The sequence below is a fragment of the Pelobates fuscus genome, chromosome 12, assembly GCF_036172605.1.
Source record: "Pelobates fuscus isolate aPelFus1 chromosome 12, aPelFus1.pri, whole genome shotgun sequence".
NCBI classification, from domain to species: Eukaryota; Metazoa; Chordata; class Amphibia; order Anura; family Pelobatidae; genus Pelobates; species Pelobates fuscus.
In genome coordinates this window covers 14,629,162-14,655,558 of record NC_086328.1, presented here as the reverse complement: position 1 = coordinate 14,655,558, position 26,397 = coordinate 14,629,162, and the positions used below count along the sequence as shown (strand labels likewise).

Sequence of the window (26,397 nt, the reverse complement as noted above, 5' to 3'; positions counted from 1 at the left end):
ACAAAAAAAAAAAACAGAAGTTTTACAAGAAGAAAAGGAGATACCTTCAGAGTTTCTTCAATAGCCTTGGGATTTAAGTGAAAGCCAGCCTTCATTGCATATTCACAGTGACCTAAACTTTCCAGAGCGATTTTATACGCCTACAAATAAATAAAATAAATAATTGTCACAATTCGCACACAGTGTGGGAAAATAACAGCAGCCAATGAAAATCCAGCTAGAATTCCCTGAGACATGGATAATTCATTACTGTACATGGTTTGTGTGAATTAAAAACTGAAAGTGAATGGAAAGTGGACACCCACAAACGCTTAGTGAGCAACAGGTATAAATCAGGTCCCTGAAGCTGCCTGGAGGAGGCTAAAGCAGTAGTATAAGGGAACACCAGATACCATAACCACGACCATATTTTGTATTTTTGCAGTTATTATAGTACGAGGAGTCTTTGAGCTCAGTTCCTCTAGTTGAGCGGTTTGACTGAAACCCATAGCCTATCTGCTTTGCTGCTGTTGTGATAATGTGGTTATTTCTACCCAAGCCACCTTCCCAGGTCTCACACTTAAAGAGATGTTCACGGTTAATGCAGATGTGAATCATGGACAGCAGCAGAGGGGCCAGGTTTTTGGAAGAGTGTCATTGCTTGTCAAGCCACTTCAACATCTTTACACAAAACTGCATACCATGCCCTCCTGGTATCATGAACAGTTCAATAAGCTGTAAAGGTTATGGTGCTTAAATTGAATATGTCCTACACTTTATAATGGCTCACCAGATGTTGAGGCCTGTGCATCTCTTAACCGTCAGCCAGCCAATTTCACTAACTGGCCTACAGCATACAAGTGATACAAACATTACTGAGAAAAAGGTTTAAGCACTTCGGTAGGGTGTATCTCTGACCTGTAAGGTGCTGTCAATTTTCATATTCAGCTCCTTCAGATGGTGCTCAGGAATTGCCAACGATTGGGAACAGAAGAGTTGCTGCACTTCGATTCCCGCTAGACAGCCATCACATCCTCTCTCACGCAGACGGCTAGTTGCCTACAAAGGAAAAATAAATAAAATTAAGTCAACAGGTTTGTATTATTTATCAACAATTTATCCATCGCCTTCGGACTGTACAAAATGCAGCAGCCAGACTACTGACCAATCAAACTCGTTACTGCCACATAACAGCTGTTCTCCACTCCCTGCATTGGCTTCCAATTAAATGGCGAACAGATTATAAAATTGGCCTGCTGACCTTCAAAGCCTTAAACAATCAAGACCCACAGTACCTGACAGAGCTCCTGACACCCTACATTCCATCCCGTTCACTTCGGTCAGCCAGCAAATCCCTCCTGTCAGTGGCAAGAATAAAGACAGACTCAGGTTCCAGGGTATTAAGGCACGCTGCCCCTACCTTCTGGAACTCTTTACCGTGCGCAATTAGAGAGGTACCGTCCTTACAGACTGTTAAAGCTAAAGACCCACCTCTTCCATCAGGAATTCAGTCCGCTCATCTGACCTTCAGAAACTTCTAAATTGTATGTCTTTATGTTTGTATATTTGTAAAGTGCTTTGAGTCTTACAGGGAGAAAGCGCTATAAAAATCGCAAATTATTATTATTATGATTATATCAAACAACACATGGGATGTTTAAGATGGTCTCTTTTCAGTCTCATTAAAGGGTCAGTGTAAGATCTAAAAGCGGTTCAGCTTAATGGCCATTTAGGGGTTAAATAACTATTGCTGAAGCCCTAGCCACACCTCCCCTGGCTGTGACTCACGCAGCCTCCCTACACATTTCATGAAAAGAAGAGTTCATTTTTAAACCTCTCTTACATTCAACGTCCTATCACATATTCACATACTGACTGCTTATGCAAAGTAACCTTCTTTGTGAAATTAGATATTTATCACATTAAGAAACCAAAAATGTTCTAGTCAGAGATTGACATTTTGGAACCTATTCCAATATTACAGTATTGTTATTATTTTTTTATTTAAAGCATTTGTTTGGACACTGCGCAGAATAAGAGAGAACGTTAACACAGGGCAAAGATTGGGGTGGATCCAATTAGTTGCACAATCCCAGTAGAGGTGTGGTTTTAGAGGAAATAATTTTAAAAAAAATATATGCATATTTTCTTTTAAATTTTAACTGCCTTATTCAAATTCATTAAAATATACATATGCATTTAAAAATTATTTTTTAAACAAGTCTGGTAAGTTACCCGATAAGGCAATTTGCGGTAATGCATGAATATATGCAGTGTGAGACATACTGCACTTGCAGATAATTCACCACGATTATGCTGGCTTGTTCTGCCGTACAGCAGCACTTCATCCAAACCATTATTTTATTTCTTTACTGCTCCCAGTGGAAGGGTATTCTAACTGCTGACTATCCTTCCTATCCTGGAACGACTTTACTGACCCAATGGAAAGCTTTCCAGGAATATGGTATCCCATCTATATCATTGCTTCCACTGGAAGGCCATTACAAGAATCCACTGCTATTTCTGTAGAGATCTTTACAGGTGATTCCAGGTATATATTATTTTTTTCCACATTTGTCACCATGTATGTATTCTACTAGCATGTTATATTCCCTTTGGCCTTTCATGCTTCCCCTACAAGGCTAGGGCAGGTATCTACTAGTCGTTCCGTTTTTAAACAATTGCTTTCATCATCCCTCAGTAATTAGGCCATTAATTATACAATACTACAACATTTAAAAAGTTCCAGAAGTAAGGCAATCACCATGGAAACAAATGGAATCAGCCTGGACGGTCCATGGGCGATTGCTCCAAGTTTACGACCATGTACCATATTCCTGATTAACCCTTTAATTAATCGGTCTCTTTCAGAACGGTGTGCAGCAATAACCATTATCCTGTGTTTTACAAAACACATACAAACAAATCAAGATCAGATGAGAACTACATTTCCCATGGTGCCTGGGCAATTTCAAAGATGTGGGGTGCCAGGAATAGCAAACACTGGGTCATCCAACTCCCTAACAAGTCCGGTATGTAAAATACTTGGAGTGAGTAGAAAGTGTGACAGTTGAAAGGAGTATGTGGTTGAAAAGCTGTGATATGTAAATGAGAAGTGTCACTGCAGGTTAATACGCTCTGCATGTGGGAGAAAGCATCTTGCACAGATCAGGTGCGGTTCCCATACCAGCAGGACAGCCTTGGGCATGTGAAATTAACTTGGCAGCCAAGAGTCTCACAATCCGTCCAGGCAGAGAAGAAGTAAACATATGACGTAGTTAGCGGGGGCAGAGAGAGGAGGTCTGAGGGCATGCATAATCGGCTTGTAGGTGGATCACTTGTGCTGTCTGGCATTGGGCATTCCTTATCTGCCTTTACAACGGCAAACAGACTCTCATGCTATGGAGTAATCTGTCTCTTAGCATCAGCTAAACACCAGAGCAGGTGTATTGTGTAAGCCTGTATTTATTAACGGAACATTCTAACTTTAAAATTATATATATTTATTGTTCAGTTAGATGTGTTCCTTCATAGATTTAGATTTTCTCCATGAAAAGCATTAGCCATGATCAACACAATCAAGCTGTGCGTGACATTGAAAGTCTTAAAGGGATATTTTAAGCACCAAAACAACTTTAGCTTACAGGGACAATATAGCCCACTTCATCTCATTGAGGTAATCTGAGTGCAGTGTCCATGTCCCCCTTAGTCCTGCAATGTAACACATTGCAGTTTTAGTCAAACATTTAGAATAAGCATTCAGGCAACACTTTCCTATGGGGAGGGCCCAATGCACTTGCAGCGTTTGCCGCGCATGCGCATTAGGTCCCGTCCGTCGGATGATAGAGGCGGCGGAACGGCGAGGGACATTGGTGCTGGAAGTGGGTGAGTAAATAAAGGTTTTATTTTTAACCCATTATTTGCCAGGGGGAAGGGACGACGACAAGAGGGCACTATAGTGTTAGGAATACAGATTTGTATTCCTAATACTATTAAATCCTTTTAATGAAGCAGTGTGGGCATGTAGATCATGCTCCTGCAGTCTCAATGCTCACTTTTCTGCCATTTATGAGTTAAATAACCGTTTATGCAGCCCTAGTCCCATCTCTCCTGCCAATGAGTAACGGCCACAATGAAAAGAAGGTATTGTTTTTATAGCACAATGTGTTTACTTTAGAAGCTCTAAACGCCTGCTCTGTTAATTGAACTCTTGTCACACAGGAGGCTGCTACATATTTATATTGCCAGGACAAAGGGATAACATTTGTGCACAAAAAACTACTACAGTAAGATGTAGTGGTTTTCTGTCCCTTTAACCAATACAATACAGAAAGGGGGGGGGGGTGGAGCATCTTTAGAATATAGAATTTGGAAAGAAGAGTAAGCAGGCCATAGAAGAAGCATGGGGAAAAAAAACAACAACCCTGCAACAACATAAAAATAAAGCCAAGTATTTGGCCTAAAAGTTATAAAATGCCTAAAATGTCTCTTCCGAGCTACTTTCTTGAAGCTATCCCAACATTTTACTGTTAAAGCTAAACCAATAATTAAATGTACAATTGCCTTGATTCACATTTCTGCTAGTTTGCCAGTGTTGAGTCCACATTTCGTTAGACAAACTTAAATATTAATTCAATATTAACTCAATCATAACATAAAAGCCACTATTAGCACTAATTGTAACTTCCTTGTAATCAGAGGAACACGGGTAATCTAAATTAACAAATACAGTGTCTGAGACTTTCATTGTCACCAAATCCTTTTATAAAGCTAAATATATAGGTCAGAATGGAGGTAATGTTTGAAGTTCTTCATTTTGCTATTCCTTGGAAAAAGTGGTATTTATGTACCGGATAAAAAAATGGGCTTATCCCAACATTCCTTAAGCTTCTATGCCAATTAAATGGAGGAATGGTTGAGAAAGTTCATTCTGTATCACCCTCAGGAATTTAAGTGGGACATCGGTCTGCACTTAAATCTTTACTCCTCCAGAAAAAAATTCTCTACTAAAGCTTCTGTTTGCATGTCGTGTCAAACGCTGTCCTCCCACCACCATAACTAAATGTTCTAGATGTTTATTAGTAGAACTGAAATCTACAGTGAATCTGTATTTTAGCAAAGGAAAGTGGGCTGTAAAAACTTTAAACTTGTGAAACCGAGGATGCCTTGTTCCACTTGTTAGAATTAAGGTGTTCAGCCCTTAAAAGGATACTGTAGTCACCAAAACAACTTTAGCTCAATGAAGCAGTTTTGGTGCATAGATCAAACCCCTGAAGTCTCACTGCTCAATTCATGGCCGTTCCGGAGTTTAATAAATTTTATTTCTGTTTGTGCAACCCTAGGCACACCTCCACTGACTGTGACGGACACAACCTGTATAAAAATCAAAATGGCTTCATTTTCAATCAGATGCAACTTTAAAAGTGGTTTATATCCTGCTCTGTAAATTGAACTTTAATCACACACAGAAGTCTCCTGCAGGGTCTAGCAAGCTATTATCAGAGCAGGAGATCGGAAATTATAAATTAAACAGAATTTGCAATAAATGAAGTGCAAACATTAGATGACTCTTTACAGGAAGTGTTTAAGAAGGCTGTGTAAATCACATGCATGGGGGTAGCAGTAGGGCAACATAAACTCAGCAATTTAATTCCTAAATGGCAGAGAATTGAGCAGTGAGACTGCAGGGGCATGATCTATACACAAAAACAGCTCCATTAAGCTAAAGTTGTTTTGGTGACTACAGTGTCCCTTTAACAAAATACTTTGCAAAACTGTTTTGCAAAACAGTTTTCACTTCCCTTGAACTACAGTTCCCACAATGCTTTGACAACCATATGAAGAGCATCAACAACCACTAGCTGTTATGCAGCCCTGCCTTAGGCACTGAAAGGTTTAGTTCCAATGAAAGATTTCCAAACCTACATAGACAGCTGAAGAGTTAATCACTCATGTGATCAGAACATGGAAGAAATGGCAACATAATATTTCAACTATACAGCCATCGCCTACAGAAAAACTGGCATTTCTCCCACATGGAAGAAGAATTCCGATGAAAACACAGGAACAAAACAGAGAGAAAGGTCAGTATGTGGAAGGGACTGTGTGAGAGACTGTAAGGCACACAACAAAAGATCCACAGAAATGAGAATAAATGGGGTAAGCAGGCTACTGGTTCCAACCGTGTCGGCTAGTCAGCGAATATCTTGCTGTATGTAAGAGCACCAAATACCACTCAAAGACTAGACAGAACAATCCCATGCTGTCCTAGGGTAAGACATGTTTTAGAGAGCGGGTGCTAGATTATACGCAGCTTCTTTTTAAAACTACAAAACAACTCTCTCCAGTTTAGTCCACGCAGCACAAGATTTGGTCCCCACGGACCTCAATCCTGTTCCAGATGTTATTTTTACAAAAGAGAAAATATATAATTATACGTTACTGAGCACATGCACAGAATAACTCAACGAAAGCTCAGAGATAAACAGAGAACAATGTAAAATGTACGAAGGAACCATTCTCATGCTAGAATTCTAAAAACGCATATATCGGAGATACAACCAACAGACACATTATATACAGGTATCCATATGCACCTTACAAGCACAGCTGATATAGACTATACGAATTAGAAAAGACATGTTTTTTTTTTTAAAAAGCTTTCAAACATGCAGCATATTACAATATATCAACACTATCAAAACTAAAATTACTACTTTACAAACACACAGTGTGTAGGATCTCTACATTTTAAGGCAAGAGAATTTCCATTGGTTCGGCTGCATTAAGGAATTACTTTTCTACAAACACCACTTAATATTCTAAACATAAAACATTTGTCACACTTAAATCTTCTGCAGGTTTACAGAGCTACAGGCTTTTCAGTCTCACACTTCACAACAAAGCAAGATTACTGTGATTTGTAAGTACGAGAACTTCATGTTATCACTACATCTAAAACAAGTAATATTCTGAGAGTCGGCACAGAGGCATTGGTAGAAAATCTGTTACATCGCCCGAGGACAAAACCATAGGAGAAGATTAAATCAGCAAAATCTGTCTGTGGGACATTAATTGGAACCAAATGGGTCTTCTCCCCTAAGACTATACACCAAGAACCGTTACAAATCTATAGAGAATGTGCCAGTCCTCCAAGATTAGCCATTAACATTAGTTTACATAGAGCTGGTAATGTTTCCAGAGAGCAAGCAAACGATTTGTCTTTCTAGAAGTGATCAGAATAAGTCTTAGAACCAATAATTTATCTTGAACAGTTTGTGCCATTCAATGAGCCCATAGAGCCGTTAGATCAGGGGTTCTCAACCCAGGCCTCAAGGACCCCCTACCAGTCCAGGATTTAGGGGTTACCTGGGTGTGTCTAAGGTGTTTAGAAAAAGAAAAAGAAAACACCTCAGACACACCCAGGTAATCCCTAAATCCTGGACTGGTAGGGGGTCCTTGAGAACCCATGCGTTAGATCTATAAAACTCGCTCAATAAGTAACAAAAACTATAAGTCTCTAGAAAGAAAACAGATTTCTGAGAATAAGTACTGGAACATTTATGTGAATAAAATTAGCATATAAAACAAATGCTACATATAGAAAGGAAAGTCACTCATGATGAACACAAACTTTTCATTATTATGATGCAACAAAATAAACACAAAAATGGATGGCACGCCAAAACCATTTACACAGTGAAATCGTACCTCAACAGCCCCTCTCCAAGATCTCACAGCCTCATCAAGATCTCTGGCGGGGTTCATATCGTGCGTTCCTGGGGCATTCTTTCGCTCCTGTGTAACTGCTTCAGAAAAACATGAATGTGCCACAGGCTGAACCTTTTGCAACGCTTGGGACAAGAACTGGAAATGAACCTGCATCACTGTAAGGAAACAGCGGCCCAGCACCTGCAAGAAAGGAAATAAACCGGTTAGAGATCCCAGACTTTACCAAATGCTTTATACTTTAAAAATGTTCTCCTGTACACACAATAACTGGTGCAATGGTGTGGCTTAACCATGAGCAGAGACAACAAAAGAACGGCGCTAGAAAGGATGTGCATTCACAACCTGAGAGACTGGGATACACAACGTACACTCCCAATAATACACAGGAGGCCGACAGCTGATGTGGCAGTAAGACTTCTAAATAGCCTTTGGGATTTGTGTTTTTCATTGGAGGTTGGTTCTAAACACTTAGGTTAAAAAGGTTTTCACCACCACTTATAGCAATAAAATGCATATTTTGTGAGGGGACTCACACACAGGAACGTGCAATATACAGAAAAATAAATACATTACAAAATACAACCATGTAATGAGTACACATTAGGGAAAAAAAAATAAAGGTACTCTTAAAGGAACATTATAGGATCAGGAACACAAACATGTATTCCTGATCTTATAGTGTTAAAACTACCATTTCGATGGCTTGCCTCCACTTAAAAGGGGTAAAAACATACCTTATTTCCAGCACTGGCCCGGCCACGCCCCGTTCTGCCTCAGTGACATCAGAATTTAGGATTTTTAGCTAATCCAATGCTTTCCCCTAGGGAAAAAAGTCCCTAAGGAAAGCATTGGAATTTTTTAAATCAGCAATGAGGCGGGATGGGGTGGGACCAAAATGCAATTTTGGCCAATCAGCACCTCCCCATAGAGATGTTGAATCAATGAATCTCTATGAGGAAATTCTGAGTCTACATGCAGAGTTTGGAAGCGCAGAACGGCAGTGCTGCCTACTGTGCAGCACTGTCACATGAAGCACCTCTAGTAGCCATCTGAGGAGTGGCCATAGAAGTTGTCCCTTGGGGGCAATGTATACACTGCCTATTCTCTGAAAAGGCAGTGTTTACATGAAAATGCCTTAATGGAATGATCGTACTCCCCAGAACAACTACAATAAGCTGTAGTTGTTCTGGTGACTATAGTGTCCCTTTAACCCCTTAACCCCTTAAGGACCAAACTTCTGGAATAAAAGGGAATCATGACATGTCAGACATGTCATGTGTCCTTAAGGGGTTAAGGACACATGACATGTGTGACATGTCATGATTCCCTTTTATTCCAGATGTTTGGTCCTTAAGGGGTTAAATAAATATTATAAGCTGCCTCACTTTTATGGACCAGGACAAAACGTTGACACTTTTTCATGGTGAAGCAGTTTTGAGATGCAGAGTCCCATCCAAGGCTGCTTCTTTCGAGAATCGAAAGGACAGGGTAAGAATTAAACAGCGATGGAAACAAGACTTTGGGGTTGAATAAACGGTTTAACGATTTACAGAAAAGGAGACCCTTGAAACAAGGGGATCCTGAGAAGCAGCTCTGGACACAGAAAAGGCACTTGAATGCCAGGTAACAGGAAAGGAAGAGAGAATAATAGGTGGGGGAAAGAGAAAGGATAAAACATAACCCTGTACAATCCCCCAAACCTCCTTAATACGCAACTCCTACCAGAGTAGTAGTAATCAGTTGCCCATCATAGGCAATATTAGAAAGGAGGATCCCAACTCTCAAAATGCCGCCTAAGTAGTACTGCCCGTGGATAACACCCACCAGGACCAAGGCAGGCTGTCCTAAAAATCTGAATACCCTGGATAACTCAAGAATCACCACATACTAACTGCCTAAGTGCTACCTAAACAAAGTGAAAAATAAACATGAAAAAGAAAAGTAAACGCTCGACGCGCGTTTCAGCGTAGATACACGCCGTCGTCAGGAGCCAGTCAAACACTGTGTGCATACAAGCCTCTTAAGTACCTGTCATATCAGTTAACGATTTAACCCCTAAAGGTAAGCTAGCACCGGGGAGCTCCGGGCACCATAATGGCTTAATTCCAATTCAGTTACTGTGGTGCCCAGAGTGTTCCTTTAATGTCGTTTTACAGTAGACACTTTCCATTAAAAGCAGCTCAGTTCATTTTTGGTATTTTATAAATATAAACCTTTATGCAATAAATTCCAATTCAATCAAAAGACATCATGACAAAGTAGGGACTATGGTCAAGCCTGACGTTAACAAAATGCTTTTGGAAGAGCTAGTCTATAGAGGATTCCACCTCTCTCTGTGTTGCACTCTTACACACATGTGAAAATACAGCACTGACACGCAGTCTGCTTAAAGAATGTCCGACTAACTGGCATTTTAAAAGCATGCCCACAAAAAGGAGGGACGGTAGAAGAGGAAAGGGGAAAAAAGGAAAGTAAGAACCCACATTTCAAATTCTGGCATTTGTTACAATCTGTTGAGAGTATTCCATAAGCAATACTTAGGTGCTTTATAGGAAAACTATAGCATTCTGAATAAAAAAAACAAAAACAAAAAAACAAACACGCATTCAAGCATTGCATTCAATGCTTTCCTATGAGCTTCCATGTCACGTGTCCGGGTTTTACCGTCAGTGTAGCGGAAGCTCCTAGAACGACTTTCAGGAAGGCAGACTTAACTTTACAATGTAACTATCGCAGTTTTTACTTTGCAGAGTTAAAAGGATAGGACCACTGCAGCCAGACCACTTCTTAAAGCTGAAGTGGTCTGGGTGACTATAGTTAACAGCCAGTTTTACATTCAGTTCTTTCTACAAAAAAACAAAACAAAAAAAAACAGCTGAACTACAGTACCCTGAAAGAGAAGACACCCCGTCATGCACAGAACTGTTCCTGAAGCATAATACTTAATGCTCACAGCATACTCAGGGATACAAACAAGTAACTTAAAGGAGCACTATAGGCACCCAGACCACTTCAGCTCAATGAAGTGGTCTGGGTGCCAGGTCTACCTAGGGTTAACCCTAGATTAGGGTTAATCCAGCCTCTAGTGGCTGTCTTATTAACAGCCGCTAGAGGCGCTTCCGCGCTTCTCACTGATTTTCACAGCGAGAAGATGCCAGCGTCCATAGGAAAGCATTGAGAATGCTTTCCTATGGACTGACTGCATGCGCGCGGCTCTTGCCGCACATGCACATTCGGCGGAAGAGGGAGGAGATTCCCCAGCGCCGAGGGAGCCTGGCGCTGGAGAAAGGTAAGCCTTAAAACCCTTCCTCCTCCCCCTAGGGCCCGGCAGGAGGGGGGTACCTATTAACACTATAGTGCCAGGAAAATGAGTTTGTTTTCCTGGCACTATAGTGGTCCTTTAAGATTATATTGCAAACCATAAACAATTACGGAACAGTCTATTTTGGAAGAGGGAAATTCCAAAAAGATCATAAGCAAAACTGCTAACTTGGCTTAAAATTTCAATGAAAAATACCCAGGGCTTATAAGAAGCTCCGGGCACCATACAACTTCATTGCAAATAACTTGCCAATGTACCAGTAGGTCCCTGGTGCCGACTTAAAGGGACTCTCCAGTGCTAGGAAAACAATCCTGTCCTGTCCTTCTGCAGCTGGGATTCTTGAAAAAGGAAGCCTTGCACACCCTTGGAAAGATGTGTTTTTGGAGCAGACGCCAACACTCTAGTCAAAATTATTATTATTATTTTTTTTATATATTTTTTTTTAAATAGTACGTTTCTGTAGCCATTTTGTGAATGGGGAGCTACCGAACATTAATTGGCTCTCAGCCAATCAACGGTGCTCCTGTCTGAGGCTTCCACTTACAGGAATCTGAGCAGCAAAGGAATAGTGGCAGAGCGATCAGGCGCTGGATACTCGGCTTGGGGTTAAACTGTTTGCAAACAATTAGTCATGTTTAAAAATTATAAAGCCCAAAATTTATTTTCATGGGGAAAAAAATAAAATGAGAATATATACATTGTGCACAATTACACAATCAGATTCATTCACTATATACAGTCCGCCAGCAGTTCACCAAGTGGTTAAATACCTCCAAACCATTAACAAATATAATCTAGTAGAAAAACCACACACGTTATTCTAGTAAATCGTTACTCTCAAAACGGAACAGAGGCAAAAATATACTGTAACAAAAGAAAATGTATAGCTGACTGCAGCATAGTACAATTTATTTAAAAATAAATAAATAAATAAATAAAAAACTCAAGCCCTGGCTATTGATGGAATACATAACAAAGGCTGTTCAGATAGTCAGTTTTCTTTTACAACACAGCTGGCATTGGACAGGGAGGAAATGGGAGAGCTATTTCAGTCACTTGACGTCTACATTAACTTGGATAATAAGGCATGAGTTGTCAAATAACTTAACGTCATATCTGCTGCATGAATGGAGGATCAGTCTGACCGAAAACAAAATGCTACATTTATCAAGAAAAGCACTACGGCACTTAATAAAATCAGCCAGATCTTAGGATGAAGTAAACAAGAAAATAAAAAAAATCATGCGGTTTTTCAACACAACACAAAACAAAACCAACATTTCTCTCTCTTTATTATACTGTACTGAAGATATGGTACCCAATACTTAGAATCTAGTATGGATGCATTCGAAGACATTTTTTTTGCAGGAGCAAACACTACAAACCGAACTGCTAATTCAAAATTGCATAGGATTATCAACACAATGGGGTATTTATAAAGAAAATTCGAAGCTCTAAAGTTCTAAAAGTGGAGCAGTCTCCGGGGAAACCAAAGGAATGTTCCTGCCGATGAAACCAATGGAATGTTGCTACGGATCTCTGGCCTAAATTACTCTTTATACATAAACCCCATTCGTGCCCAGTAGCTGTGATCATCTAGTCTTCTCCTGAACCCTTCGCCTTGTATACTCTCAACACACTGCAATGACCAGGACAGCAGCAACCTCGAAACCCTGAGTGCCAAAAAGGAACCTTCCGAGTTGAATATGGTCAACTGGATTAATTAAATAATGATTTGATAAAATGGAGCCAATTAAGGAGGGTTTGGACAGGGACTTTTCAGGCCAGAAGTGAGAAGGAAACCCTGAGGCAGAAATGTGATCCAGCTTTAATAATCTACAATAAAAACAATGTACCGAATATTGCTATCAGTTATAGAAGGAGTACCACAATATAAATACATATGTGTTCTCTGGTATACAAACTTCGGATCCATCGCATTTTATTTCCATACATTCATAACATTCCCAACAAATTTTCATCTAACCAAGCTACAGGAAATGTAGTTCTAATTGAAGATACGATTGTTGTAAAAGGTAAGGACGGTTTGCTTTTTTGGGGGAACAAATTCCCCAGTCTCTCTCTCATCTTGTTCCTTTTTTGCCATTAAAGGGAAACTCTTATCACTTACCTGATTCACAGGCTCTGCTCCTCATCGGCTGGCAGGAGGGGGTGGGACCTAATGCCCATGCACGGTGAGCGCATTAGGACTTCCCCATAAGAAAGTATTAAATGCTTTCATATAGAAATTTTAGCTGACGCTGGACCAGAAGTCGTCTACCCACCAGGAAGTGCCTCTAGTGGTTGCCACAAGAAGTGGATTAATTATTGCAGTTTATCACAGGTACAGGGTTAAACTGACAGGGCCACTGCACCCAGAACTCTTCAATGAGCCGGTAGTGTCCGTTTAAGCTTTTTTTTCTGTGCCCTACTATTGATTTTTATAATGAGTTTTAAACTCTCAGGGATGACTGCTGAAAACAGTTGACCCAATTGAAATCTAGTAATTCAATCAGCGAACTGCTTAGCACCAATCATTCCGCTGGGATGGCAAGAAGAAATGCATTGTAGGAAGTGTTTGATGGTAACAGATACCCAGAGGAAGGTAAAGTTAGCTATAAATGCAGTATCAAATGTTAAATTACAAAAAATAAAATAAAAAAATATTACTTAAAAAGATTCAAAATGAAGAAGGCAAGCAGGCAATACCATAAGGCAACATAAATAAATCTTCATTCTTTTACCTTTCATTACAATTCCTTTTGAACTGACATTGCCTCTTCGCCAGGATTAAAACAGATAATTGAATTAAATTCTATGTCTCACAATTATCCTTACAAATATTTGTTCCTAATATAATAAAGTGATCATTTTTTTGCTCACATAGGACACATATTTGCCCGACGCAATCGGTCGCCCAGAGCACAGGGTACATTTCAATCATAATTTGGGACCATTCAGTAACCAATGAGACCCCCCCACATACACATTTAACAAGGCATATACGATCTGTACACATATTTGATTGACTTTCCTATTAAAGTGCAGGTGGATATTTTGTTTCTGGGTTAAAATAATGTGGCTGTAAAAAGGACGCATTATTTAATGAGCCGATGTAAAAGATGGATTGTGGTATTTAAAGAGCCCACCAAGGAGTGGTCTTATCTTGAACAAACACATCAGACATTTCAAAGCTTTCCTCCTTAAACTATGAAGAGATATACATTTATTTAAAGAATGATGTACCTTCTCTGCCTCCATGTTTATCATATTTCATTGCCGTCTTTGAAGTGCTACAGCTGTTTCCTCACGCTCATCTTGGAAACAGAAGCCAAAATTCTAATCATGAGACTCCTGATTGGAATCTCTAGCCGCTTCAAGGTAGGAGTGTTAAAGAAACAGTAAACAAGAAACGAGTGCTGAGGAAATAGAACCTTCCAAAGCATCAATGCCTGTGGTCCCATTAAATTAAAAGGGTATCAGTGTCTTCAGTGAAGAAAAGTTGACATAAGAGCATTAAACTTGTAAGTCCAGTTTAAGCTGATGGGGGCATTTAAATAGACCGTGTTCTTATCAGATAATAGAGCAATGCATTCATTTCACACTTGTTAGAAAATAAGCATAAGCACACCTAAAAAGCCGAAGACCAAACTTGCTTAAACTTCATAAATCTTAAACATTAGAACTTATTAAAACTGGAAGATTTCAAGATGGAACCAATGTACTACATACATTCTTGCAAGCAATCGGTAATAACAGAAAAGGGAACTGACCTCAATGTCTTGCAAGCTGAATTCGTTCTGGTCTTTAAAGTTTGCGGCTCCAGCGCTCAACTCCATCAACATTTTTGCAATCTCGGGTTTTATTGCTGCTGTGAGTCGGCTGGCTGCCTCCATGACATGGTCCTGCACGTCTTTCAGTTGCATAGCTGCCTTAGAGTAGTGCGAGTTACGGAAAACGCTGCTGAAAAGGTCAGTGAGGAAAGTGCTGGCGCGGCAGAAGACATTCAGCGCATCCAGATACTTGGAGATGCCCTGCTGGATGTCTGCGATGGGGGTGGTGTGGGCAGAAGGGTGGGGGCAGCTGCCGGTGTTAGCCGAGGAAATCAGAGAGGATGTTGCGGTAGTGGAGGCCAAAGGTGCGCTCAGAGTCCGGCTGAGCTCAGGCATCTGGTAATGCTGGTGTTGTTGCACCTTCTGCTTGGACCCGCCAAGCAAAAACCTCCTCTTGTAGTCCATTTTACTTTCTTGGGCGCTACAGCAATACATATGTGTCTTGCAAGCCACAGGCTTCCAAAGTGAACGAGCAGTGCCTCTTCAAATACCCTTCAATTGCCCGGCTATGTCAGATAACAGAGGAGGGCAACATACATGGGTTTTGTAAAAGGCATTTCCCAAAGGCCAGCCCTGGGTAATCTGTATCAGCAGAGAGAAAGGCAGTGGATTTGCTGACTCAGTGGATTGCTGTGTTCAGCGCAGCCCTGCTGCAGCTCACAACTTGTTCGTCTGAAGCCAGCTATAGTCTGCAAAACCTCACACGTGCCTTTGTTTTGAACGACTGCGTGTGGCAAGGACTTCCAGCAAAAATTTCCACTGCCCACTTCTCCAGCAACCCAGCAAAAGTTGAGCGATACAAAACCAGTGGAAATGGGGAAGGTTTCTAAACCTCTTCAAAAAATAGCATATAATCCGATAAAGGCAAAGCCTGCGCAGGAGTGAGCTACAGCATCCTCATTCCTTCAAAAACATAAGCCCTATAACAAAACACAAAAACACAACAACTCAGAGAAAAAAAAAAAAAACAACCACACTGATCAACAGCGAATATAAAAGTAATGAAAAAGCTCTTGGCTTGATGGAGGAGGGGGAAAAAAAATGGACACAAAAACTGAGGGACACGGGGAGCGAAGGACCAAAAGAAGAATATATATATTTTCTATTAGTGGGCAGATCCAGTCTGCAAACTCAAGCGTCCTTAATACTGCACATGTGGTAAAGCCCCAGTCCGGACAATAGTTGGTAGAATCAGAGACTAGCGGCCCCTTTGCAGATCCCTCTTGCTCTGTGCTTGTTGAGGTAGTTAGTCTTAACTTCACACCGGAAACAAATGCGTCTTTCAAGATTTTTAAAGGTTTTTGTTTTTCTTCTTCTTCTTCTTTTTCCCTCTGGATGGTGCGCTTAAGAATATAATCCACACAATGTATTTGTAAGGCCTCTAGGTCATTTCCTGTTAAAGGAAAGAAAAGGAAAAAAAAAAAGTCATGATGGATGAATGTTTTGACAGATTTTAAATACTTGCAGCTCTGAAAGATATATATACGCTTGGCTCCAAGTTGGAAGGTTGAATTATATTCAATTATAAGACACAATAGGTTTCATAGTCAGAAAAAAATTTTTTGTTAAGATGTTGTCTGGCCTATTACCTTTTTTTTTTTTTGCATAGGAGAAGTTACCGTCCTCTGACATTTACTAAAGGGACAGTCTAAGCACCATATTCACCATAGTCCATTGTAGTGGGTTTCGTGCTAGTGGTTTATAACACCGTCTCCTGTTCTAGGATAAACTGATTTAATAGTTTGAAGAAGGGTTTATCCATGCACCAGTGGTCCGAGCCATTGTGACATTTTCATTTACTATAATCCAAATATAGATGAATCAGATATTTTAACTGGGAAAGTGCAAATTCCATATTGGCAATACAGCTAAGGAGGCATAATAACATGCTCTTGGATATCATGTAAAAAAAATAAATCTACATGTAAAATAAATTAAGTAAATGCACCCTATGTTAAAGGACCACTATAGTGCCAGGAAAACAAACTCGTTTTCCTGGCACTATGAAGTCCTTAGGTTCCCCCACACTCTCAAGGCTACCCTCACGCTTGGCTGAAGGTGTTAAAACCGCTTCAGCCACTTACCTTTATCCAGCGCCGGGCTCCCTCGGTGCGGTTGACCTCTCCTCCCACTTCGACGTCAGCTCCCGAGTGGAGCCGCATGCACATTCAAACCGCCTATAGGAAAGCATTACTCAATCCTTTCCTATAGACGTTCTGCGTGCTCAATGCGAATTTCGCATAGAGCGTCGCAGAAGCGCCTCTAGCGGCTGTCAGGAAGACGGCCATGAGAGGCTGGATTAACCCTGCAATGTAAACACAGCAGTTTCTCTGAAACTGCTGTGTTTACATGTGAAGGGTTAAAACCTGGGGGACCTGGCACCCAGACCACTTCATTGAGCTGAAGTGGTGTGGGTGACTATTGTGGTCCTTTAAGTTTTCTTTACAAACATTTGTAATCCATTAATAGTAACTTTAAGATTAGTTTAAATGGCAACTGGACAAAGCCATTTCACTTGCTTTCCAATACAAACAATTCACCACAAACCTCAAAAACATTTTTAATTCTTAAATGCAGGAATTATCGCTGGACTAGTTTTAGTCTCAAATAAATACAAAACGGTGTTTTCTAGAGATAGAAACAAAATGAAATGCCAAGCTACATGAAAAAATAGCACTAACGGCATAGGACTGGATATTCGTTTTAGCACCTGCCGCAGTTCAACTTATCACATAGAATGATATGCATAAAGATATCTAGATAATTCTGGGGCCAAGTTATAAGCGTTTGTAGTAAATAACCCATAGAACAAAGTTTATTTTTATTTTCATTACCATCCTCATCATGTGATTAGCACCGCTATGAAGATCATTGAATAAGAGCACCCCAAATCTGCCTTTACTAGAAACATGTGTTTGCCATATCCCAAATATGGCTTTTGGGGTTCCTGGCTATTATGAGGTCAACTTGTGATTCAGTTCCTAACATGAATTTTTATGTAAGTACTGCAGATTTAGATTTGCCATTATTTATTTGCAACAATGCCTACAAGTGTTACAGACAAACTTCTAAAAAGAAAAAATAACAACAACAAAAAAACACACAATATTGCTTTGCTCTAACAGATATTTTTTTACGGAGAGGTGAGAGAGAAAACTATGGCAAAATGTAAAACTGTGAAATGTTCTTCTGCTCTAGGCAATTACAAAACCGAAAATTATTGCAATTATATTTTAATGCAGAAAAGTTACTAAAAGCAGTAACAATAAAACAAGATTGGGTATTTGCGGTCTTACGTAACATGGAATCCCTTTGCCCCATTTGTGAACATACTGGTGATATAAGAGAGCTTATTAAGAAGGCATTAAAGGCAATGTTTGCGGCTAATCCAATTTAACCTGAAAGATGATGGCAGCCGCTGCAGACAACCTCAGATTTAACACTTACATGGCTAAAAGGATCTAAAGAAACACTATCAAAGTTGTACCCTGCCCTGATTAAAGCATCTATTTATATGATCTAATCACACATGCGGCATATTCTAAGACATATCCTTCAACAATGTAAGTGATGTGTTGACAAACCAGGAATAAGCACTCCAGCTGCTGTGGCCTGCTATTCCCATCACTTTCAGGCAGCTTTTGGCAGCTGATGTTTGCTACCGCCTGATGCCTACCTCTCAAAGAATTTTCATGGGTCGGCTGAACATAGCAGGAATGAAAGTTCACTGAATGTGTCATCCAGAAGATCTTGCATTCTCGAATAGTGATGTTTTATGTATTTTTGGTATTAAACAAAGAACAAAACCGCATATAATCCCAATTTAAAAAAATAAAAAAAAATAAAAAAAAGATATTTGGATCGTTGGATTTGTTCCTTTCCCCAAATCCATCACTTTAAAATGTTCCAGCAAGTGATATCTGGCTCTTATTTATAAAAAAACAAAAAAAACACAGAACGGATAAGTTTCACCAATGAAAAAAAACCTCCTACTGTAGTGATGGGCCTATTGACACCCACAGAATTTAAATTCACTCCATCATTTGAAATTTCCTTTACCTAGGAGTCTGTTTGCAGCTGAACGCAGTTCTGTTGTTAGAATACAGCTGTTAAGCCAATTTACACCTTTTAGTTACTCACAAAGAAACCATGTTATTCCAAACAATTTGCACCCACATGCATCTGCCTGCCTTTCATTTTCACAGTAAACCAGCAAAATCACTCCATAAAAGTTGCTTCTTCAGACATTCACAAAGTCAAATTTCAACAGAATTTCTTCCATTTATTGATCCAACCCCTCTTCCTTGCCAATAAAGACCAGGATACCCTAAGCCAGGGGTGGGCAATCTGCGGCCCTCCAGATGTTTTGGACTACATCTCCCATAATGCTCTTAGGGCCATAATGCTAGCAAAGCATCAAGGGAGATGTAGTCTATAACATCTGGAGGGCCCAAGATTGCCAACCCCTGCCCGAAGCCCATTCTAAGCACAGGTCACCTTAATGTTACCACCAACACACTTAACTCTTTAATCACTTCCAGACGCTACTCTTATTTTCTGACATTCAGGCGCAATTTGTCGAAAGCATTTTCAAATATCACTGCAGCCTGAGATACATTTGAAAATAGCAAACCAATACGATTCACTGTGGTTTCAGTTTGTTTGACATAGAATAAAGTAAATCTCAGGGGAATTTCACCAGCCAAAGAGAATTGAGTTGAATGAAAGTGGCCACATTTGCAATTCTACACTTAGTGAATGGACTCCCTGGTTTATTTGATACTGTACAATTTATATACATGTTCATACATTAGCCTTATCAGTAATAAAGTGACAAAGCTCTGTGAACCAAAGAATTTAAGCTAGAAAAAATAATGAGAAATAAACACAGTAGATCACAGGGCTAAAACTTTTTACTGAAACTTCCTCTCTCGCTGAACCAGCCATATTTCTGAGCGATATGATCATTCTAGTGTATTTAAAGTAAGTATTTAAAGGGAAAGTACTGCAGGCGCTTTTGGATTAAGCTCTGAAGGCACACGGAGCTCACTCCACTTACACCCCGAGAGGCAACACAACACAGAACCTGCATAAACGGCTGTCTAGCAGGCCCAGACCACGCAGGGGAATAAAGTATATACACTAAAGATATACACGTATACTGTGGGTAGCCCCAGGTGAACTTCACAACCACCTATGGAAATATATAGCGAACAAACAGAAGTGGAAACCACCCAGAATACGTATAGATATATAAAGATTAAATTTAAATTAAAAAATGGGACAACCTGATATGGGTCAGCTGTCCTTAGATCGAATCTATGAAAGAATTGAAATAGCTTGCATAGCGTAAAAAAGTATATATAAATAGTGAAATATAAGTGAAATTGGAAATACACTCACAAACAAACGATAATTCAGGCCTTTCACCCTCTCAGGGGTTATGTGATGAGTGTAGATATCCTCCAACACGATATATGTAAATGTAGAAAATATAAAAAATGCAATATCCGGATATTATTGAACTTTTAATTGTTTTTATTTACTTGTTTTGAATCCTGTAATCCTTCTATCAATTTTGGACCTCCACTGTGGACACTACACTACCACCACTAGGAGTTCCATATGTATATGGAGAGATGCCTTTTTTTACTGCTATCTTGTAAGTGCAATGAATAAATGTGATTTTGTACCTTTCTAAACATACTTCACTATATTGCATTTTTTATATTTTCTACATTTACATATATCGTGTTGGAGGATATCTACACTCATCACATAACCCCTGAGAGGGTGAAAGGCCTGAATTATCGTTTGTTTGTGAGTGTATTTCCAATTTCACTTATATTTCACTATTTATATATACTTTTTTACGCTATGCAAGCTATTTCAATTCTTTCATAGATTCGATCTAAGGACAGCTGACCCATATCAGGTTGTCCCATTTTTTAATTTAAATTTAATCTTTATATATCTATACGTATTCTGGGTGGTTTCCACTTCTGTTTGCACGCAGGGGAATAGAATGGCCGGCCCACAAGATAGCAACACATGAGAACCGCTCTGCGGTCATACTGCCAGACCCTCTTACAGGAACTCTACCTTTTACGCCTATGGGAATTGGCTGATCATGGCTACAATCCTGATACATGTATCACCATCTCCCCAACCAAGAACATATGTATACCTGCATTTTCTGATTTTTGTTTTGTTTTCATCTTTTAATTTAAGAGTTTGGGGTATGGTGACCTAGATCTAGGATGAACCCCAGAGGTTCTACTCCACGACCACTTCTATGGCATGTTATAGAGTATTACATGCTATAAAATCCCACACTGCTCGTAGATGCAGCTGTATTGCTCAGATAGAATACTTTAACTCTTATGCCTACATTAAAGGTGGCAAATTAAAGACTGAAAACAAACAACTCCAAGTTGGATGCAAAGTGGGTGTCGGGGAGTTACCTGACTAAAACAGAAAACTCCCAGATCAGGACGTGAGAAGCAGATCTGTCATATGGCTCTCAGTGTCTCCACCTATGCTAATAGGACATTAGCTCGGTCTGTGCTCATTTAAGTGGGAGCAGCCCTGTTTCTGAGAGGTCTTGTTCTAAGATAGGTGTTTATCTGGTCCTTGATCCCAATGCAATAAATGAAAGATGCCTTTAATATGTAAACAGTGAATAGATTTTGGGCAAACTCTCAATCCCTACACTTCCCTTACCCAAGAAACCTTAAAGGGAATCGGTCAGGGACTTACTCTACACTCCACTACAGCACCGCCATGTCGTGTTTCTGCAACACCCACCTCCGGTCCTCCCTTACTCATCCCTCAGTCTTTATCGATTTGTCCAGCTTAGGGGGGGCGCTCCGAAATGCTTGTTTCACTATTAGTCCATTCCTATCCTGCTAGCAGGGTCGCTATGTATGTAGAAATAGCATTGCATTTTTGAGGGTTTTGGGTTTTTTATTATACACCTGCTAAGCATTCCAACTAATTCAAGCAATTATCATTTTGTGTAAACCCTGAAAGCTATACCTGCCCTTTGTATTTTCAGGACAAATTATTTTTTTTCTGTTTTTGGATTTATTTGTCAAACTTACTCACTCCCTTATGTGACAAGGTATTTGAAATTGCATCAGGGATTTGGAAAAGCCCTATAAAAAGGACATTCACAATCCAGTGGAGGCAAATACTTATTCTCTACTAACATCCTGCATAGGAAGAGCGAGGGCATTTGGAAAATCCTCTCCTGTATTTATGGCCTTGCAGAATTTGTGTGATTTTCATATACTGCATGTATTAGGGCATTGTGTAGGACCCAGGAAACGGTGTGGGTTTATTTTTTGTGGGTTGCTAGATTCGCCTAACATGCAAGCCCATTGTAAACCCTCCACATCTCGCAGTTTAGAGATTAAAACCTATAAAGACACAAAGTAAATGACAGAATTGTCCATAAATCCGTGTAAAGGGATCTACTGTGTTCTGAGCCCTACAGAGAATGTGTGTGACATTGAGTCATTTTCTCACAGTCTGCTAATGGTACAATGTTGCAAAAATGTCATCAACGAAAGAATGCAAAAAAACTAATCACTAAAATATTTCTTTTTGTCACACGAATCAGGAAGCTCAGTGTCTGGTACACACATTGTTGGAAAAACCCGTTCTGGTTCTTTTTAGGTTGGTTGCCGTGTTTTCCTTCCTTTAAAGAGCTTACAGGCAAAGTTTTGTTTTGTTTGTTTTTTTGCCAGTAGTTTTGGCTAACATTTTTTAACTAGAGTATTTTAACAATAAAACCAAATAAACAAACAGAATTATAAATAAATAAAATCAAAACATGATCTTCCTTACCCTCTCTTTAAAGGACTCTTTAGATAAGCAACAATATTTCCCCATTGCCAGTATTTCTTGAACACGATATACGGCATTGGAGCTATGTATTGAAGACTAAACATATATTTAAGGTCTCAACCTATTCACGGATGTAAGCACCCAACTGTCACCGACAGGCTTCAGGAACTCAAAACTAAAATATCGGAGTGACCAAAATCCCTATTGACTGAACTGGTTATTTATTAAATACAACACCATGGCATAAACAGGTACTTAAAGCAGACATAAGCACACCAAGCAAACCTAGGCTTTGTAACCGCAGTCTTTTAGACAGTTATAGTTGCTCAACACAATGTCACCATTTAATCAGGATCCACAAAATAAAGCATTTTTTAGAGTTAATAAAGTAATCTTGAAGTCCTGAATGTTTGGCAAAACTATTTCATCAGACTCAAACTTGGATCAAGGAGGTCTCCATTGCACACTGGGAGTCTGGACTTCCAATGAAGACAATCTATTGTGGTCAGTCAAATGTGTAGTTTCTGTGCAAATAATGGGAAGCCATTTTTGAGTTACCATTAGGAAGTTACCACTGCTATTTTGTAATTGAGGACATGTCTTAAATGAGAATATGTCTAAAAAAAACAAACAAACAAAAACACTTGACCCTAAGTATGAGCTGGAGGAGAATACACATACTCAATTTGTCTATCTAATTATGTACAACAAATGTGATCAAGCAATAGACTTTTTATTCTTGTCCAACTACAACTCTCTTGATGCTTTGAAAACCTTAAAAGGAACACTCCAGTCAAAATAACATTCTAAATGAAGAGGATATGGTGAACGTAGGCCCCAGGTTGTTCTCTTACCTTAAGGGGTTCAAAAACAGTTTAACCCCTTAAGGTTGACTCCAGCGCCAATCTCCAGGTCCCCTATGCAGCAACAATCTTCGGAAACAGAGTTATAGGAAGCTCTGAGTGCCACCACCGGGCAAGGTCGCAACTGATTGGCAAGTGCAGTCAGCTTACGCTCGAACGTGAATTAGTAGCTACGCATTGGCTTGGAGAGTTAGCCGAACGTTCAAGCCAATCAGTGGTACTCCATTTCAGTTTTAGTATCCGCCTGCGGGACTTGGAAACTGGTGCTCAAGGCTGCCTTTGGGGTTAAGCGGTTTGAGAACATCCTGGGGGTTCTTTAGTTTGTATCAAATTGCTTAAAAGTTGTTAGATACAGGACCAGCGCCAGGTTGGCACCAGAATCACTACAGCTTAAAGTACCCCTTTAACAAAAAGCTTGCATCTTATCCAGGCCTGGGCAAAAACTGCTAATTTTATGTATGTGAAAAATTCTGCCCGAGTCTAATCCTTTATGTGCTTCTGTTACTGCAAAAGGACTATAGTGGTTTACCATGACAAAACAGTGTTTTGTCCACTTCTTTCTATGCATTATGCTAGCAGTATAGACTGAATGACATACTCACTTCCTGTCCTAAAGTGACCTGGAAACACCCACACAATGCATAGATTGCTATAGACGGTCTATAGACTATAAACTATCCTAAACTTGCAGATAGACGAAACATGAAAACCTGATAAAACCAGACATTTCACCTACACGTACATATACATGCCATTTCTATGTATAGCACTACAGCCGAGCGGCTGGGCTTTGGGTAAACTTCTAGCCCCTTTGAAAACCATTTGAGAGACTCTTGCATCAATCTGTAGTGGTTATCATGCCTAGAGTGTACCATTAAACAATTCTTTTTACAAACGGCTATATTGTATACCAATCCAAATATGTTCCCAAAAACCAGGTAATCCCCTAGAACTTGAGATTCAGTCTTCAGGAAGATGCGTAGAGTTTATTTACGGAGAAATTTGACATTTTCCATCTAACAGGATCTGCTCGTGTTTATAGTTTTACCGTAAACACGCAGAGCCAAACTTAGCATTGTTTTAACAGTCCCTTCATCCGCAAATCCAAACAGATTTATCTCTTCTAAAATACTCAGCACCAACACAAACATGCTGGTATTTCCTTTCCAACAGTAAGGCCTGGCTGGTAAAAAAAAATAGCTCCTGAAAATGAAAATGTGGACTTTTCTATTTCAGCTTTAAGCGATCAATGAGCAAATACCATATGATCTGAAGTATGGAAAATATTAAAGGTGCTAAACACATTTGAACATATGTAATACACACTCGTATAGAAAATTATTACATAATGAATATTATCTAATAAAGGGCAGATTTATAGTAATTCAAAGTGAATTCCAAATTTTAGGCCAAAATAGTCAATTTTTGGAAAAATCCCCCAAGTCAGCAAGTTTAAAATAAAAATATATAAAAAATTTAAGTTGTGCTACTTCGGCCTAAAGTTTAAAAATCACTATGTATTCCTGACAACACAGGTGAATAAGTATCTTTCCTAAAGAGTCGTTTTTGACTAACAACCAAGCAGACTCTCTATCCTAGTACCTTTTATGATCAGGAAATCATTCATACTCTTGACATTCATTCTCTCGTCCAATGATTTTCAGAGTGCCATGACATACTGTGTGCCACAAACATACTGACCTCAGGGCTGCAATAAGCTAAATGAAGCCCTTAAAAGGTGTGTTTTCATTTTTACAAGTGTAAGCATTTCCAACTTAGCAATTAAAGGAACACGCCAAGCACCATAACTACTACAACTAGATAAACCTGCAAGGTTTGACTTCCTATCTGTGGTTCTCACTGGGCACCACTCACCATGCTACCATTGCCTTACAGCTGGAAGTTCCAAAGTAGTAACGTCTGTAAGCTCTCCAGATCTAATCCCTGCAATGCCAATGAGCTAAGCCTTACGCAGGGCTTCGCTCTGAAAAACAAACAGATAGAGCACTGATAGAGGAGGCCAGCTGACTCCTGGTAAGAAGTTAAAGGATCACTAAAGTGTCAGGAAAACAAAGCGGTTTTCCTGACACTATAGTGCCCTGAGGGTGCCCCCCACCCTCAGGGTCCCCCTCCCGTGGGGGAAACTGTAATGCCTGCAAAAGCACTAATGTCAGTAAAAGAAAAAAAGAAACCCTTTTAACATTTGTAACTAAAAAACAATATCCCGTATGCTCTTTTATCTCTTGTGAATCAAAAAAAATTATTTGTTACAATGTCATTGTGGTTTACAGTACATTGGGAAAACATCCAGATCATTAAAAGTTTGTGTGAATGAACACATCAGAAATATAAAAAAAGGTTTTCCCAACCACAGTGTAAAGTTTCAAATAACTGGAGAGGAGGGAATAGTGCTTTAAATCTTAGCAAAAAGGAAAGCTCTTGGATCTTTGATATGCAAACTTTGTATCCGAGAGGATTACATTTAGATTTTGATATAGGTCCTATTTTATAAGTTGTCCATTTTTATCTGCTAATTAGTGTTTCTAGTACTCACCTTTTTTTTTTAATTTATATATATATATATATATATATATATATTATTTTAAGTATATTTTAATTGTTACTTGAGTGCATATTATATTTTTAGCCATATTAACTTTTTACTAAAACATTTTTAATTTTTCTTCCTTTCTCTATTTTCTCTATGTGAGCTAAATTTGGACTCATTATGGACTTTGGGGTTATCAACTAAAGGTATTATAAGAACACTCTTTGCTCCCTTGTCCGGAAGACAGCCACTAGAGGCTGGCTTAACCCT

General features: G+C 39.4%; 1 protein-coding gene across 3 annotated transcripts in view; it reads right to left on the bottom strand.

Moving 5' to 3' along the window:
- GARRE1 (granule associated Rac and RHOG effector 1) overlaps positions 1-26,397 on the bottom strand; it is a 71,482-nt gene that overhangs the window by 16,394 nt on the left and 28,691 nt on the right. For all 3 annotated transcript variants that reach the window (XM_063437657.1, XM_063437658.1, XM_063437659.1), the window contains exons 2-5: positions 14,806-16,258; positions 7,690-7,890; positions 898-1,038; positions 45-140 (exon numbers count right to left, since the gene is read on the bottom strand). In XM_063437657.1, the coding sequence (XP_063293727.1) occupies positions 45-140; positions 898-1,038; positions 7,690-7,890; positions 14,806-15,300 (933 nt within the window). In that variant the 5' untranslated portion in view covers positions 15,301-16,258. The remainder of the gene's footprint in view (positions 1-44; positions 141-897; positions 1,039-7,689; positions 7,891-14,805; positions 16,259-26,397) is intronic.